This window comes from Ambystoma mexicanum, chromosome 5p (genome assembly GCF_040938575.1).
Source record: "Ambystoma mexicanum isolate Mex_15411 chromosome 5p, UKY_AmexF1_1, whole genome shotgun sequence".
In the NCBI taxonomy this organism is placed as follows: Eukaryota; Metazoa; Chordata; class Amphibia; order Caudata; family Ambystomatidae; genus Ambystoma; species Ambystoma mexicanum.
The window spans coordinates 76,844,236-76,861,295 of NC_090930.1; the positions used below are offsets into that span (position 1 = coordinate 76,844,236).

Sequence of the window (17,060 nt, forward strand, 5' to 3'; positions counted from 1 at the left end):
CAGTGCAGAGAGGCAATGCAGCTCTGCTTTTGGGCACTACAAGAAGGAATCACTCAGTCGGAAGTCACCTAGCCAGAGAAAAGAACAGCAGTGGACGCTGTGAGCAGGCAGAGCACTGTATCCCAGAGTGGGCGTTAGCTCAGTAAGTCCTACTAGAGATGGAACACTTGATGTGGATCTGTTCGCAACCAGTGTCAACAGAAAGTGGAACCTATTTTGCTCCAGGGAATTTCCTCAGAGAGGAGGTCTAGGGGGCGCATTCAAACTGGATTGGGAATTTCCACTCCTCTACACGTTCCCACCAGTGCCCGTCATTCCTCATGCCATCTGAAGGTTGAGGAAGTTTGGGAAATCCAGGATCTGATTGCTCTGGATTGGGCGAGGAGTATGTGGTACCCAGACCTTCTAGAGGTGGCCGTCTGCCCTCCAATTCGTCTTCCACAGAGAGAGGATCTGCTCTCCGAAGAGGGAGGTTGCATTATTTACCCCGAAACCAGTTATCTGAACCTTCACACCCGGTTTCTGAGAGGGTAAGATATAAGGGTTTGGACCTTCCGGAAGATGTAATGGAGGAATTGTTTTCAGCCAGAAGGCCAGCACCAAAGTTTCTGTGCTGCTGCCGTTGGAACAAGTTTTGCAGCTGGTACATAGCTAATAATATTGATGCTTTCACATGCAACACTCCATCTATATTGTTTTTTTCTACATCTGGCCCATCAATGGGTACAAGTCCCCACGAATAAGTGTTTTCCCTTGCAGCACTTTCTATTTTTAAGCGCTCGCCTGATCAGGGTTCCTATTTCAAAATCCCTATAGTAATTCAGTTTCTGAAAGGAATGATGTATTTCCTCCAGTTCCCTTTCATTGTACCGGTATGGGATTTGAATTTGGTGTTAAAGTGCTAAATGCATTCTGAATACTAACCCTTAAAACTATTTAAATCGGCCAGCAGAGTGAGTGAGCTTCAGGCTCTTTCTTATAAGCCACCTTTCACAACTTTTCTTAAGGACACACTGGTTTTGAAGGCACGTCCTTCTTTCTTACCTAAAGTGGTATCGTAATTCCATTTAGCATAGAAAACTGTGTTAACTTCTTTTTACCTGCCTCCTTATCCCTCTAGAGGAGGAATTGAGGTTGCAACGTTTAGACCCAAAGAGAGCCTTAAGCTTCTATATTACTACATGTCCAAAGTCAGGCAAGGTGACCAGCTCTTTGTGGGCTATACCGGTCACAAATTGGGACAAGCTGTCACTAAGCCAACCATCTTTCGCTGGATAAATGCATGCATTTCTGAATGCTATACTTTGGCTGGCAAAGATATGCCTGATGGTTTGAGGGGTGGCCACTTCTTCGGGTCTTCATAGAGGAGTGCTGGTACAGGACATATGCAGTGATGCAACCTGATCTTCTATGGACACTTTCAGTAAATATTATTGCCTGGATTCTTTGCCAGGTCAGGGGCAAGGTTTGGCAAGGCTGCGATTCACAGAATTAAACAGCAATATATTCTCTTTTCCCACCTCAGTCAACATACTGCTTTAGGAGACTATAAAAGGTGAGGAATACGTGGGAGGACATAATCCTTTGAAGAACAGATTACTTACCCCTGGTAATGTTCTTGACTGGATGTTCCTCCCACGTATTCCTCATCACCCTCCCATCCTACCCATCTATCTTGGTGAGAATTTCTGAATTTTACACCTCCCTCTCTTTCAATGGCTGGGTCATGCCTTCAAGACGACTGAGCATAGGGAGAAAAAAACTAGAACTGAGGCAATGGGTGCAGCGCAAGCTACTTATACCATTGTCGAGGTTATGGGTGAGGACAGGACGGAAGCCATCGAGGGCCATGAGTCGACGATGCATGACGCCCACTTCTATGAAAAAAGTTTCCAAAGCTGCAAGCAGACTTATGGATATATACCAAAGATGAGGAATACATGGGAAGATAATCCAGTCGAAATAATATTACCAGGGTTAAGTAATTTGTTCATCACTAGGTGTGCACTGGCATACAGGGAGCTCTGGAGATCTTCCGGTAGGCCTCTGCATCAACAGGGCTTTATTTCCACATTTTCAATGGGAAAGGGGTTGGGCTGGTTCAAAATGTGCAATATTGGGCCACTTTTGGTTCCCAGTCCAACACTATATATATCTCTCTATATCTCTCTCTCTATATCTCTCTCTCTCTCTCTCTCTCTCTCTCTCTCTCTCTCTCCACACACATACACTGTCTGTTTCCATATTTAAAATGCTTTCTCCAGTGAAAAGGGAGTAATACACTGTTTTAGGTGGCATAGTGTTCTGTCTTTCAAGTCGTGGTGCTCAAGGGAAAGGTAGTAAAGTGCTTCCTCATAAGATATCGCGCAGACCTTCTCATATGTTCTTTTGAGGTGTTTGTGTGTTTTGGGAAACGTGTGCATGATGGTTATAGATTAAATGTAGTAAAGACAAGGTTCTGTGAATGTCTTTACAAATGGTTTACGGTCTGTATGTATTCAAACAAATAGTTTAACAATAGGTCATGCCCATCTGAGGGCAAACACGCTAGCATCCACCCAGAGCAGAGGGGGATCGGGTAAAATCATGAAGTTGGATCGGAACCTTTATCAATGATGTAGTTGTGGGCATTTTTAGAGCTGTGTTTTTTTCTTTTCTTGCAGCCAGCAGTGGTGCATCTCCAAGGTCCTGGTTCCACTGTGCAAGTCAAGAATGGTAAGGATTTTAGAGTAGGTGCATCCGGCTATGCTTTGCAAACCCTCTGTTGAAATTATTCTAGTTTTCTTTCGCTGGGTTCCTTTGCTTGATATGTTTAAAAGAAAGGTGCTGTGGTGGTGGCTCTTCGGTCACTAGTGGTAGCTTGTTTCTGCTACAACGACTGATCTCAGAAGCACATGCAATCTGACATTAATCGATGAATCTCCTACAGACCATTGACTCGCACACAGTCATGGCTGCAAGGCAAGTACCTTGTATCAGTCCTAGAAACAGCTGTCTTTCCTCTGCTTTAAAGAGACATGTGTCATTCTAACGAGAGAAACATGCACCTGTTTACTCTAATATTGTAGAATGTATCATAAAAGCATGCACTTTTACACTCTGATATCACAAGAGAAGCTCTAAATAAACACAACTGCACAAAAAGGCGTTCATCACATTAAATATAGAAACATACCTTTTATACTGGTGAGTGTAGATTGGTGGGAAATTGGGGTTGGCATTTGCTAGGGAGAACTGTGTAATTTAAACATATATTTGTAAACTCTGATATAAAGAGCTATCCCTTGCCATAGAATCCTGCACTCTTGAACTGACACCTTCACATGCATACAGCTGACATGTATGGGTGCCTATAATTGTCCACAGAAATATTTGCTTTTTCATTACAAAACTCACATAAGCAAAGATACACATTTTAGACAGCATAAATATATGCTGTCACGTGAACAATAACTTTGAATGATCTTGGCACAGTACATGTATTGTCAGCCTTGGAGAGAAGAGGGCCTGTTATTAATTAGAAACTGGTATACTAATTGCAGTACAATGTAATACTCGCACATCCATTCCTTACTCGTCTTGCAGTTCCCCCTTTCTAAGCGGGTGAATATCTTGCTGCTAAACCAAATGGACCTAAAGTGCTCTGTGAAAAGGTTCTCTTGCTGTAGTTCTCCCTCAAGAACTCATGCTCTCCTTTTCCCCAACTTGTTAATAAGCCTACTGTCTTGCTAGAGGCTCACGTAGAATAGATGATGCAGCTTTACATTTTAAAGGGACATCTTCCGCTTACAGTGCCTATGAACACCATGCCAAATCCTATAACGTGCATCACCAACCGATCCACCTTATTTGATATTTTGCAGTTTCCACATTCCGGAATTGTTTGTTTGTTTGTTGCTACTAATACTATTTACAGCGTTTAATTTATTTTCCTCTATTTCTGTGCTGGAGCTCTTTCCTCTGCACAAAGCTTTCTTAGACAACATAAACATTGTGTATGTCAGACAGTGCACCTCCTCTTGCCATCAATAGTGTGACTTACATTTACAATACCATTCAAGATACCAGCCAAGCAAAGCCCTCTTCCTAAACCTCAACTTCTCCATAGTCCACTGATCGCATCAAAAGCACTGCTCCATCATCTATCAAAAGGTTGTGTTCACTTCCCTTTTTAACATGTCTACCGTATTACTGCCCTATTGTTGGCTTTTTTTATCTACTATTTATAATAAAAAATACTTTCCTAAACACCAATACGTCAAATATGGGTACCACACAAAATGATATTTAAAAATACATTGAACCATGTTATGAAACAAGAATCTGCATATTGTGTCAATTAACTCATTAATAAATAATAATTCATTTTTGTCCTAAATAATCAAAGTTTGAAAAGCATGGCGGTTGGACACTCCATATGACATCCCACTGAAAACCTACAATTCCGCAATAATAACAGTTACATATATTATTACTACCATCTTCTCAAACTCCAGAAAACAAAGAACAGGTATAGTCTCCTATACCAATCTGATGATTACTATAGAAATAGTATTAATTTACACACAATGGGTTTTTTTGCGTTATGTTCTGAGAAGCCATAGAAATTCTCAGACAGCAGTGATTGTCACAGCGGGAATTCATTTCATTACCATGTTCCATTCTTTCTCTGCCTATATTGCACATTTCATTTGCGCTCCACAATGTGCACCCATCTGGGAAACCTTCTCTGCTGTACATCATTTAGTTAACTAAATGGTGTGCAGTGTTATGCCACACATTAACTTGTTCTGTACCATTTTCAAACCAAGATACCTCTCTCCATGTGCCGACTGTCATCTAAAAAATACAGGTTAGACTAGAGGCCATAGAAACATATATTAGGAAGTAGTGAAGGTTTTGGCCATGTCTCCTCATTGCTCTCTTCATTATTGGTGGATGGAACAGATGCAGGGCAGTCACAGCTTGGATCTGAGCAGCAGGAGCTAGGGTCAGTGGTTGTTCCTTGACTGCCCGTGCCTTGGCATAGTCGGCATTTGACAACCAATTAGGGAGGGCATGACAAGGATAAAAACATGGCCTGGTTGACGTGCATCTGGTTTTGCAGGAAGTACCGAAAATAAATCCACTCCACAGTCCCAGAACCCTCCCAGATCACAGGTACCACCCTTCTAAATCATCACATGTTTACACTTATATCAGGGCTAGAATTGTAACTCTGAAGTATCACTACGTGTGCAAGGCTCAATTTCCTGATGGGTCCATGTCTGATTGTTATCAGTTCATATACTTGTGAGAGGAAAACGTCACTCTGCCTAAGCAGGGCATAACAGAGTCCCAAAACTATGAGAGCTAAATAGGAAGTGTGCATCCATACAGGGATGCTTAAGTCATCTTGTGCTCGAAATTCTTGACCATCACATACTCTCGGGTGAAGCAGAAGGCAGGCTTATTCTGGCTCTATCTGCTAAATGTGAAGTGTGCACCTACACAGGCATGCTTAAGTCCACTTCTGCTGGACATTGACTTTCACATACCCCCGGGGTCAAGTGAATGGTAGGCTTCTTCTTGCTCTTTCTGCAAAGCTTCTCAGACCTGCATAAGAACATGCTGAACATTCAAAATCAATGTTTTACAGTATTTGAGAAGCGAGTGATCCATAAGAACAGTACTGGCTTCACACATTCTTCACAGGTAGTGAGGAAGGTAACCACATAAATTGCCCATACAAAATCTCACGGGGGCTCAATCCTGTCTTTCTTTCATAATTTCTTATGATACTTACCACTACTATCGGAAGTGTGTCCCACCACTAGACGCTGGTCTCAATGTACAGTTTGGGGAACATACTCTTCATCACACCATTTTGCCTCTCTGTCTCTCTGGTCTCCCTCTGACTGAAGATGGTGTGGGCAGTGAAAATGGTGCTGTATATTGTTGAGGGGAAATGCTGAAAACTGATTGACAAAATGGGTACCCCTGTCACTGTTTATGCTGTTGGAGATCCCAAATCTAAGTAGTACGTCTTTCAACAACACTTTAGCCACGTGTCAGCTCTCCTGCATGGGTATGTTTCTTCCCAGCCCGAAAAGACACCCAGGACAACCAATACGTAATGATGATTATTACATCTGTGTAACTGGATGAAGGCAACATGGAGATTGACAGAAGGATCATATGGTGATGGGTGTGCTCTTTGCATAGAGCACAGTGCCTTCCCCGCTATATTATGTTGTGAACAGATCAGACATTGTATACAATAAGACTGGGCCATGGCCGGAAATCTGGTGCAACCCAGTCCTGACTTAAGGTGGGGATCATACCACTCTTTCCCACATGTATAAGTCTGTTATATATTCCAGTCAAATGAGATTAAATACTTTTTAGGACGATAACATGGTGATGTTCGTCCTGCCACAAGGAGTCCTCATGTAATCGACATCCCTTTCTTGCCCATGAGAGTTTTTCTATTGCCATAGGGATCTCCTAGATGTGAGCTAACTCATTCACTCTTCTGAATGGAGATGTCACTGATGCCCTGTTTTGTCTGAACACATACTGATCCTGCGAACTGGATATGACCATTTGCTTAGTTGAGTCTGCTAATATAATTAAATCAATCAGTTTGGGTAACATGGTAGCCTCCAACAAGACTCCTACATAAGCGTGATCACTAATGGATGACAAAGATGATGTTAGGAAGCCATGCTGCTTCTACAACTGACCAAAATCATGTGCAGACCCTGAATGCAGACCTGACATCTATGCACATGTTTACTGTTTGTTGATCTGCCAGTTTGCAAGCATGTGCCAGTTGTGAGAAACCTAGGAATACTGTCTCATGTAGACCCTGAGAATCCTCTATCCAGGTGGACTGGGGAGGCGGGAGTATCACCTGGGTAGGTGAGTCTGGGATTGCACTCAGGAGAGTACCCTAGGTGAGCCGCAGTATTCCAACAGTATGGTAGGTGAAGAGATCTCAGAAGCCTTTATGGGTTATGCAGGTCCCAAACCCAAGAGAGGGACAAGCATGTCATCCCAGAACAAACCCCGGAAAAGGGTAAAGTAAAATGAGACAAAGGCATAACTTCCATCCCAACACTTTTTTGTCTTCCCCTAGTTCTGATCATGTGAAGTATTATATAGCCCAATGCTCTCATGTCTGGGTGTTTAAAAAGGGAGTAATCTGACACCAGGAGAATCACCTTTGGGATACAAAACCAGGGTCAGGGGATTTCTCTCTCACCTTTGCCAATCGCCTTGTAAAAATATAACCTGTAAATATCAACTCCCATCCTGTTTGGTCTCCCTCTGCCCATTTCCAACAAATACTGGGAACAGGAAGAGGCAACTAAGATCAGTAAAGATTACCCATAGGAATAACATGAGGAAAACAATCAAACCCTACCCTAGAAAGAACTCTTGTTGTCCCACTAATAGACAGTCAGGGTCAGGCATTTAATAGTGACCATTCACACCTCACTCCACTTGATTGGGTGTTTCACTATTAAGGGTATGGTCTTACAGAGAGAGAGGGGCGAGCTGGGGATGCAGTCCGGAACGGAAGAGCCCTGGAGCAGTGAGAAGCAGGATCTGCAGGCTTGAGGTGGACGGCATGCAGAGACGCTGGCCCGGTGTGGATTAGGGGCTGCAGTGTGGCGAGAAAGCGGAGCCGGAGAAGCACAGCCTGCATTCTGGCAGCCAGGTTCAGGCGGGTGTTTGCTCTCCTGGGGCCTGTGCCGACCCCAAGAGTGTCTGAGGGACAGTTGGTGAGACCCTGATCACAACCCCGCATATGCTGGAGTGACTTTCTCACAACGCAATGCTGCCCGGTGAGTTTCATGAAGAATGTAAGAGAAACTCTGGCACGTGAGAGCGGAGCGGGAGAAAGGCACAGACAGTGAAAGCAGCACAGAATTAAAGGAAAACAAGTGTAGAAAAGCTGAAAGCACAGCTGAAAGCAAGAACAAAGCAGAAAGTGTTAAGTTGACAGAATGGAGCAGAAAGTGAAGTGATAGGCAGATTGGAGCAGAAAGCAAGTGAAAGACTGATCAGAGCGGAAAGTTGAGTGAAAGTAAAGAAAAGTCACAGTGCACGTGTGCACAAGAGTGCAAGTGACCCGTAACAGAGAAGAGGGTGCAAGACAGCACGAGAAGAGTAAAGGAAATGTGCCAGGGGCACGATAAAAGGAAGGCAACTGTGCAAGTGTGCACAATGGTGCGAGTGACCCGTAATAGGAAAAGAGGTGCAAGGTGGCCTGAGAAGAGAAAAGGAGAGTGCCAGGGGCACGACAAAAAGGAAGGTAACAGTGCAAGTGCGCACAGAGGGAAAAGAGAAAGTAAAGGGGTGCAGGAAACGCCCAAAGAAGACAGAAAGAGAAGAAGTCAATACATCGAGAGGATATAGGTCGGCGTGGTCGCGCTGAGAAGGTGTGTATACCCTGGCATTTTCTGAAGTCTCTGAATTGACCCCATAAGTGAATGGTATGTGTAAAGAACTGTATGGAAAAGCCAAGTTTCATCCTGACAATTTGAACTAAGTTATTGAACTTGCGTTGTGTGTTTGGAAAGAGGCCTGAGTTTGAGGAAGGGAACCTTGAGACTCCCATCGAAGAAAGCCAAATGCATCTTGTAAAAACTGAACTGAGACATATCTTGTTTTGTGGTGAAAGCTGGAAGGCCCTGAGCTTGGGGAAGGGAACCCTTAGAGGCTCAACCCAAGGGGAGCCTTTTGGGTTATCTTTATGGTGTTGAGAGGAGTGAAGCGTGGGGAAGGGAGCTCTGAGATGCTTTAAAGGGAACTGTTACATTTCTTAGTGGTGTTTGGAACTTTAATAAGTTAAAGCTTGGAGAAGGGAACTCAAAGGAACTCAGCGATAATTAAGGCATTAGAAATCACCTCAAGGGCCCTGTGGAGAAGGTCTTATGAACAACCCTGTTGATTGAACTCATTTTTGTGACATTGACCAAACTGGATCTGGTGAGAATTCCAACTGAAACCAACTGTTTTCCTTTTTAAGAAGATGTCCTATCACATTTTTGTAAAGAGCGAGGGCAAGTATTAGTTTAGACACAGGCAGAGTTTTATTTTGGACTATTAGACAGCGACGGCTGTTAGAAGCATCAGTTAAGGGAATCATCCCTTCAGAGTTGGGGCCAGTCAGACATTACACCACCTCAGGAACCAGTAAATAAAGGCTTTAAAACAAACACTTTTGAGTATGTGTCTCCCTTGATACCATGCTGGTCTCACATATAGTGTCAAGCGTGAGATTCAATGACAGTCCTCTCCCTAAGCCCCTCCTCTGGCAGTCATCTTCACATTTTTACAGCAATCTTCAGTGTTGGGAGTTCTCCAGTTTGCTCTCCAAGCTATTTATATGTTTTTTCATGGGGAAACATTTCTATTTTTGTTTCAAAGGAGCCTGTGTGCTCTTTTCTCCATCTGCCGATAGCAGGGATCCGTTGTCGATTCTAGAAGGCCATCGGGCCTACTTGGTGCCCTCCAACCATAACGGAGGAGGAGGAGGGAGGGTCCCTCTTTCGGCCCTGTACCAAATGTGGACTATAGTATGTGTTTGTGGAGGACAAGCACCTGCAATGCCTCTACTGCCTGCACCTGGACCACAAGGAGTGGGGGTGCAAAACTTGCCTCGGGTTCTCCAAGAAGACAACGAGGGAAAGGCACAGTAGACTGGTGGCATGGCTCAACACGGAGGCCTCTGACCCGTACTCCAAGCAGGGGCATGCCTCACCCAGGACCAGCCTTCTAAGTCCTGTGAGGGCGCCTCATCCGTGGGGGCCCAAGATAAGGCTAAGAACTGGAAGTCTGAGTCCACCCGGTTCACTGTGGTAGCGTGTCACAAGGTTGATAGGGTGCGATGGTCATCATTGTCGGCCTCCATTGCCAGCTGGCAATCACACTCCTCCTTGAAAAGAAAGTAATTACCCCAGCTAAACTTTGTGAGAAATCCAAGAAGCCGCTGACAGAGGAGAAGAATGCCGAACAGCCAGTGCAGACCCAATCGGAACAGGCTAAGACCTTGTCGGCAACACTTTGCCAAAGTCTGCTGGTACACCAGAAGGGGGTAAACCGGCTCAGGCCGCGGTTCAAGACCCTCAGGGGGGAAAGAAAGGGGGTGAGGAGGCCCTGAAACAGCCCTCCCGAGGCCGTGGCACAAGCCATGGAGGTCCCGTCCACGGACCACGAAGACCAGGAGTCCTTGGACACAGTCCATGAGGACTTTGAAGAGGAGGACAACGGCTACGACGGTGCAGGGCCTAGTTTTCCAATTCTGCATTCTCAGCTGAGGGACATTTCCTTGGATATTCTGTTGACCTTGCACACCTTGGTGTCAGAGATCTAGATGAAGATGCCTCTGGCTTCGGCACCAGGATTACACCAGGTCCCCGATCAGCCTCCAGCAAAGAAGAGGAAGCATCATCCGACACCCACATTTCAACCTCGGCCACCACATCAGGTCCCTTCTCCTCCAGCCGACCCAGACACAGGTATGGCTATTGCTACGACGATGACGGATGACGATGAGTGTATCGTCGTAGCGGACGGCGAATCTCCACATTTGGATGCTCCACATAGGGTGTCTCCACCGGATGAGGTGGGATCGTTCCACTCCATAATATCTAGAGCCTCCGAGCTATTCCAGCTAGTGCCTCAGAAAACAAAGAATGAGGGCTCCTTGTACCAGAGGCCCGATGCCAAGAGGAAGACGGTCAGGGCGGTGCCCCTTCTGGACAATGTTTGGGAAGTGGGCCTGGCGCTCATGAAGAAACCTTGCACAGTTCCAGCAAAACGGGATAGGCTGGAGAAGAAATATTGGGTACCGGACTCTGCACCCATGTGCCTGAGGTCGTAGCCATCGCCATATTCGGTGGTATCAGTGGCTGTGAGGAAATGGTGGGCCAACCCGTCCTCATCGTCTTCGATCCCTGCAGACAGCAAGCGGAAGAGGATGGACACCATGGGAAAGAAGGTGATTTACACCGCGGCTTCAACTATCAAGGTGTCCAACGCACTAGCGATCCTACCCAGGTACGACAGGGAGTTGTGGTGCAATCTAGGGCCTATTCTGGAGTTCCTCCCCGATGATAAAAAGATGGAGGCAATCGCTCTCTTCCAGGAAGGGGAGGTAGCGTCTGATCATGCCATCACAGTGGCATTGGACGTTGCCAACACAGGGTTCTGGCAAATGGGGAACAGTTTCTGCCTTCGTCGCCAAGGCTGGAGGAAGGCCACACATTTCCACCAGGCGATCCAAGCGAAGGTGCTGGAGATGCCCTTCAACAGAGAGAATTTACTTGGAAAAGTAGTCGATGAGTCCCTCCAGGCCATCAAAGTGGATACGGAGATGGCCTGTTCCCTGGGTACCGTACAGCAGCACTGCTCTTCTTTTCGCTCCTCCAGGGGCAAGTCGAGCAGGTCTTCAAAAGGCTTCTCCACAGCGTACCGTCAGTCTTCCAGATCCACAACTCGGGAAGCCTACAGAGGTTGTTCCCAGGCCTATGGTAGCAGAGGACAGCATTGCCGTTGGCCGCAGGGTAGGACGCCGGTGCTGAAGCAGGCCTGAACCAGCGGGACATCTGGCCCCCACTCGTGCCCCCGGTTCGGAGGCTGGCTGATGAGGTTCGTTAGCGAGTGGAGAAAGATCACCACCGACAGATGGGTGCTGGACGCTCTCGCCCAAGGACACACACTGGAGTTTCAACGCAGGTGTCCATGGATCCCTCCAGTTGCCCTTCAGGATCAGTATATCCCTCAGCTCCTGGAAGAGGAACGGACTATGCTGCGAAAAGGGCGATAGAGCTATTTCCCCAGCGACTCCGGGGCTCCGGAGTCTCTTCCAGATACTTTCTAGTCAGAAAGAAGACAGGGGGCTGGAGGCCCATCCTAGACCTACGGTGTCTGAACAAATACCTCATGTACCAAATATTCAGGATGCGAATTGGAAAGAGGAGACTTCTTGACATTGTTGGACCTGGAGGACGCCTACTTCCACGTCACCATTCACCAGAAACATCGAAGTTTGCTATCTTTTGTGGTGCAGGGACAGCACTACCAGTTCAAGGCCCTACATTTCGGCTTGAAGTCGGCCCCCAGAGTGTTCACGAAATGCCTGGCACCAGTAGCAGCCCATCTACGCCTATAGGGCATCCACGTGTACCCGTACCTGGACGACTGGCTGATACACGCCCACTCGCGGGAGCTGGCCAAAGGACACACGGAGGCGACCGTCTGGCTACTAACGAATCTGGGATTCTCTGTCAACTATTGAAAGTCCTATTTAATTCTACCACAGAAAGCGCTGTCGCTAGGTGCCAGACTTAATACAGTGTCTTGCCTCGCGTCACCCTCGGAGGAGAGGATACCAGCCATTCTGGGTGGTAAGGTGCAACGGCTGTCGTCCACGAAGATACCCACAGTGTGGGCCATCAAGTCGTTACTGGGCATGATGTTGTCTTGCATCTACCTCAGCTCTGCAGGTTGGAAATGCGACCCCTTCTGAAATTTCTGAACGGCCGCTGGATACAGGTGTCTGGAAGCTTCACGGACAAGATATCTCTCAATGATGAGTTCATCAGGTGATAGTATGGTGGGGCATTCGCGCCAACATCGCCAAAGGCACAGGATTTCAGAACCCGTCATACCAGGAGACGGTCACCACAGACGCCTCCCTAGAGGGATGTGGAGCGCACACCGGACATCTGCAAGCCAGCAGCCTCTGGTTGCCAGAGGAGAAGCATCTTCATATCAACATCCTGGAGCTACGGGCAGTGTTCTGGACCCTCAAGTCGTTCCTCCCATCTCTGAAAGGCAAGCTGGTGAGGATCTTCTCGGACAACACCACCACCATGTTTTACATCAGGAAGCAGGAAGGCACTCGATCCCCGGGGCTCTCCAAGGAAGTGCAGGACTTGTGGTGCTGGGCCGTCGGACAGGGGATGTTCCTCGTTCCTCTCCACCTGGCGGGAGTTAAGAACACCATTGCAGACTGCGCTCCTGCCACGAGTGGGCGCTTCTTCAGAATCAGGTGGACCGCCTGTTCATCGTGGGGCAGGCCCCAGATCGATCTGTTTGCGATGGCGGCGAACTCCAAGTGCCAGAAGTTTGCCAGCAGGTTTCACCAGCCGAGGAGCCTCAGGACACGTTCTCCTTCCCGTTGGAAGGGCGGTTCCTGCGCACGTTCCTCCGTTCCCTCTCCTGCTATGAGTTATCTACACACTCTGACAGTGTTCGTGCAAGATGATCCTCTTTGCCCCGGCGTGGCCGAGGCAAGTTTGGTATCCAACCTTCTCAGCCTGTCAGTGTCACCTTCGGTCAGGCTGCCAGTGGTTCCAGATCTTCTCACCAGAGAATGAGGCGCAACCCTTCATCACGACCTAGGATCGCTGAACCCGTGAGCTTGGCTCTTGCAACCGTAGAGTTTGGAGGGTAGGAGTTCCCTGCTGACTGCAGGGAGGTCCTCGCCAATGCCAGGGCGTCGTCCGCTTTGAAGTACTACAATTACAAGTGGAAGCGTTTTGCTATGTGGTGCCGTTCTCAGAAGATTACCCCTCTGAGGATCACGGCCCCGCAGGTTCTGCCATACTTGCTGTCCTTGGCCAAGGCCGGACTGGCGCACGCCTCAATCAAGGTACCTCTGGCGGCTATCCTCCGCTACACCAAGTCTCCAGGAAGATCTTCATTTTGGTCTCATCGACTCGTCAAGGAGTTCCTCAAAGGACTGTTTCGATCTTTCCCGCTATTGAAAGCTCCTGCCCTGGCGTGGGAACTCCACGTGGTTCTGACGAGGCTCATGGAGGCCCCTCTCAAGTTCCTCTAGTGAAAAACGGCTTTCCTTGTGGTCATCACCTCTGCCAGGATGGTAGGTGAGATCCAGGCCCTATCCTGAAAACAACCATACCTGACTTTTCACGAATCAAGAGTGGTGCTGCAGACGCAGCCCTTTACATGCCAAAGGTTGGTTCGTAATTCCACCTCAATGAGCCTTTGGTGTTACCTGTTTTTTTCCCCGAAGCCTTTGTCACCAGCTGAAAGGGCCTTGCACTCGCTGGACGTTGCTCGTGAAGTTCTACGTGACACGCACAAAGAGTTTTTGAAAAACATCACAACTGTTTGTGAACTTTGGACCTGTGAACCATGGGGAGGCATTGTCCAAGGCTTCTATTTCAAGGTGGCTCTCTGGCTGCATCACAAACTGTCATCGGTTGGCGAACCAACCGCTGCCCTGCCGTCCGAGAGCCTACTCCACCAGAGCAATCACTGCGACGACAGCGTTCCTGTCTGGTGTACCACTGCTGGACATCTAAAGGGCTGCTACATGCAGGTCCACGCACACCTTCGCAAAGTTCTACTACGTCGACAGAGATTCCAGGGAGGAGTGTAGAGTCGGCCAAGCAGTGCTAAGCAACCTGTTCACTTGAGGTGGGTCTTTTCGAGAGGTAAGAATGATTTGCTTCTGTTGTGCCTTGCCACCTCCCATAGTTGTGTAATGTTGTACTACTATTTATTTGTTATTCATGAACATGTAAATCCATGCCAGACCCTATGCTGGAGAAGGTTTAAGTTACTTACCTGTAGCTATTGTTCTCCAGCAGGGGTCTGGCATGGATTCACATGCAAACCCTCCCTCCGACCCCTCTCCAGCTCTTTTTGGTCATACTGCCTCTTTACATGCTAACCAGATCTGAAGATGGCTGCCAGAGGAGGTGCTTAGGGAGAGGACTGTCATTCGATGGGAGCAGTATGACCCAGCGGACAGTGATTGGTTTAGAGGAGAAATACAGTGTTTAAGTGAATCCATGGCAGACCCATGCTGGAGAACAATAGTAGTAACTTAAACCTTAAAAGAGCAGCGCAAGGCTGGTGTAACATGTAAAATGCAAATACAGCGCAAGGCTGGTAAAGCGTGAGAAATATAGATATAGCGAGACGCTGGTAAAACGTGCGAACGCGGATACAATGTGAGGCTGGTGAACATATAAAGTGGGACATGTTTACATCAGGCATACAGTTACTTTAGGATGGTGCACAATCTTGCAAAGTAACACCTTGTGGAGCAGATTCTATGTTGGCAGTGACAAGAGCAAAATATGTGCGGACCATAGCAAGATACACAGAGGATGCAAAGAAGCAATCCTGATAGTTTATAAGGTGTGACTGGTGCAAGTTTGGATGTCGTGCGAGCGGATAACGTGAGAATGGGTCAACAGTAGCATTAGCACAACTGCCCCAGGTGTGCACAGAGAGTCATAGGCTTTAAAGAGGGTTGAAGCTTGGTCAACGGTTGGGAATCAACGTCATGGGCAGCACGAGTGTAGCGGAGATAGAAGTCTTTAGAGAGCCACTGTGCAATGTCAAAGGTATGCAATCCTTTGGGCGGCCTCCAGACGAGGATAGAAAGAATCAGGTGAGAGCAAGTATAGGCATATGCGTGACTAGGAGGTAACTAGAAGGGTTTTGAAGTAGCGGTCGGAGCAGAAATCACATAGCTTGGGATACAGTGATGCCGTGGGCTTTCGCCGATGGATTTTGCTGGCATCGCCTGCCGGCTTAGGGGTAGGGAGGAAGCTTCGCCAAGGGCAGGCCAATCAGTGCTGGGAGGCAGGGTGGCTGAACAAACAATGCAGCAAGCTGCCGCGCAATGTGGGGCTGTGGTAGCCATCTTTACCTGGGGCTCCAGCTCTGTTCTTGGTATGGAAGGAGTTGAGCGTTGTAGATTGTGGCACCTTGGGGGGATGCAAGGTCCTGCTTTACTGTTGGTCATAGCAGATGAAAGTGAGCTGCAGCCTTTCCTGATGGTCTACGCCGATGGATTAAAGATGAAAACCTTGACTTGTAATAATTCTGTCTTAATGAGAGATTTTCACTGTAAAATGAAATTACAAACACTTTCCGCTATCTCTAGTCAATAAAAACTCACAGTTCATAGAACAGTCTGACCTGTTTGAAAATGACATAAAACAACTTAATGTTATACAATCTTCTATGAACTTCAGTTCCCATAATGCTAAAAGTACTGGGACGAGGAAGAGGAGCTCAGAGGCAATAAGGACTCAGAATGGTGAATATTCAAGGGTGCAGTCTATTTGCTATCTTTCAAAGCACCTGAGCGGGTTATTTAAAACCCAAGATGAGGCCCAGCTGGAGAATGGAGTAGAGGAAGAGAATGAAGGTGAAGCAGAGGAAGAAGGAAAAGTAGCAGTGAATGGCCGTGCGGAAGGCGTAGCCTCTGAAGCTGAAGCCATCCGAGATGAAGGAGCAGCCTCGAAGAGAAGCCCGCCAATAAAAGTCACCCTGAAAGGTGAAAGCAAACAGAACTGCAGAGTATGTGCAGCGAAAAGTGACATACTAACAAGAAGCCACACTTAGAAGATGTGCTCCCAGAGCAGCGTGTGGCACACCGGCGAATCCGATGATGATCAACAGAGCTGTCAGCACTCCCGAAGACCGACACGCAATGTACCCAAGGCTCGCAGAGGCAGAAGAGAAAGCACAGCAGATGCTGAAGGACCACCGCGAAGTCTAACAGCAAGAGGGAGCCGCTGCAGAGAACCAGTGAGTTGGCAGAGAGTGAATGCTGAGCCCACTGTGAACATACTCGAAAGCTGTTCCAAATAATAATTTTGAATACCGAACAGTTGATCAGTCAGAGCAAAATGTTTTTACTGAATGCCGAATAGTGAAAGGAAACCATTACAAATTGTCAAAGAAGGAAGTTCCCTTATAAGAGACTACAAGAGGGGAGAGTTTATAACCAGTAGTACCCACAGCCAAGAAGCTGTCAACAGCCTTTGGGGCAAATATCAGTGGGGAAATCCTCTAACCCATACTACCCTAGTATACTATATCAAGACAGCCACTGAGAAAAGCTCATAACCAACATTACCATCAGCTAAGAAGTTGTTAGAAAACATTAATCAAGCCACCAATGCATAAACCCCCTTTCAGGACGTCTTTCCTTTTGGAAAAGATTTCATCTCACATTGCCAACAACCCAGTGACTGTGAAACCTTACTGTGAAACCATACTAAGGCCACAAG

At 47.2% G+C, this 17,060-nt stretch overlaps 1 protein-coding gene across 4 annotated transcripts in view; it reads left to right on the top strand.

Moving 5' to 3' along the window:
• EDA (ectodysplasin A) overlaps positions 1 to 17,060 on the top strand; it is a 2,379,945-nt gene that overhangs the window by 1,960,725 nt on the left and 402,160 nt on the right. For all 4 annotated transcript variants that reach the window (XM_069612481.1, XM_069612482.1, XM_069612483.1 and 1 more), the window contains exon 7: positions 2,664 to 2,715. In XM_069612481.1, the coding sequence (XP_069468582.1) occupies positions 2,664 to 2,715 (52 nt within the window). The remainder of the gene's footprint in view (positions 1 to 2,663; positions 2,716 to 17,060) is intronic.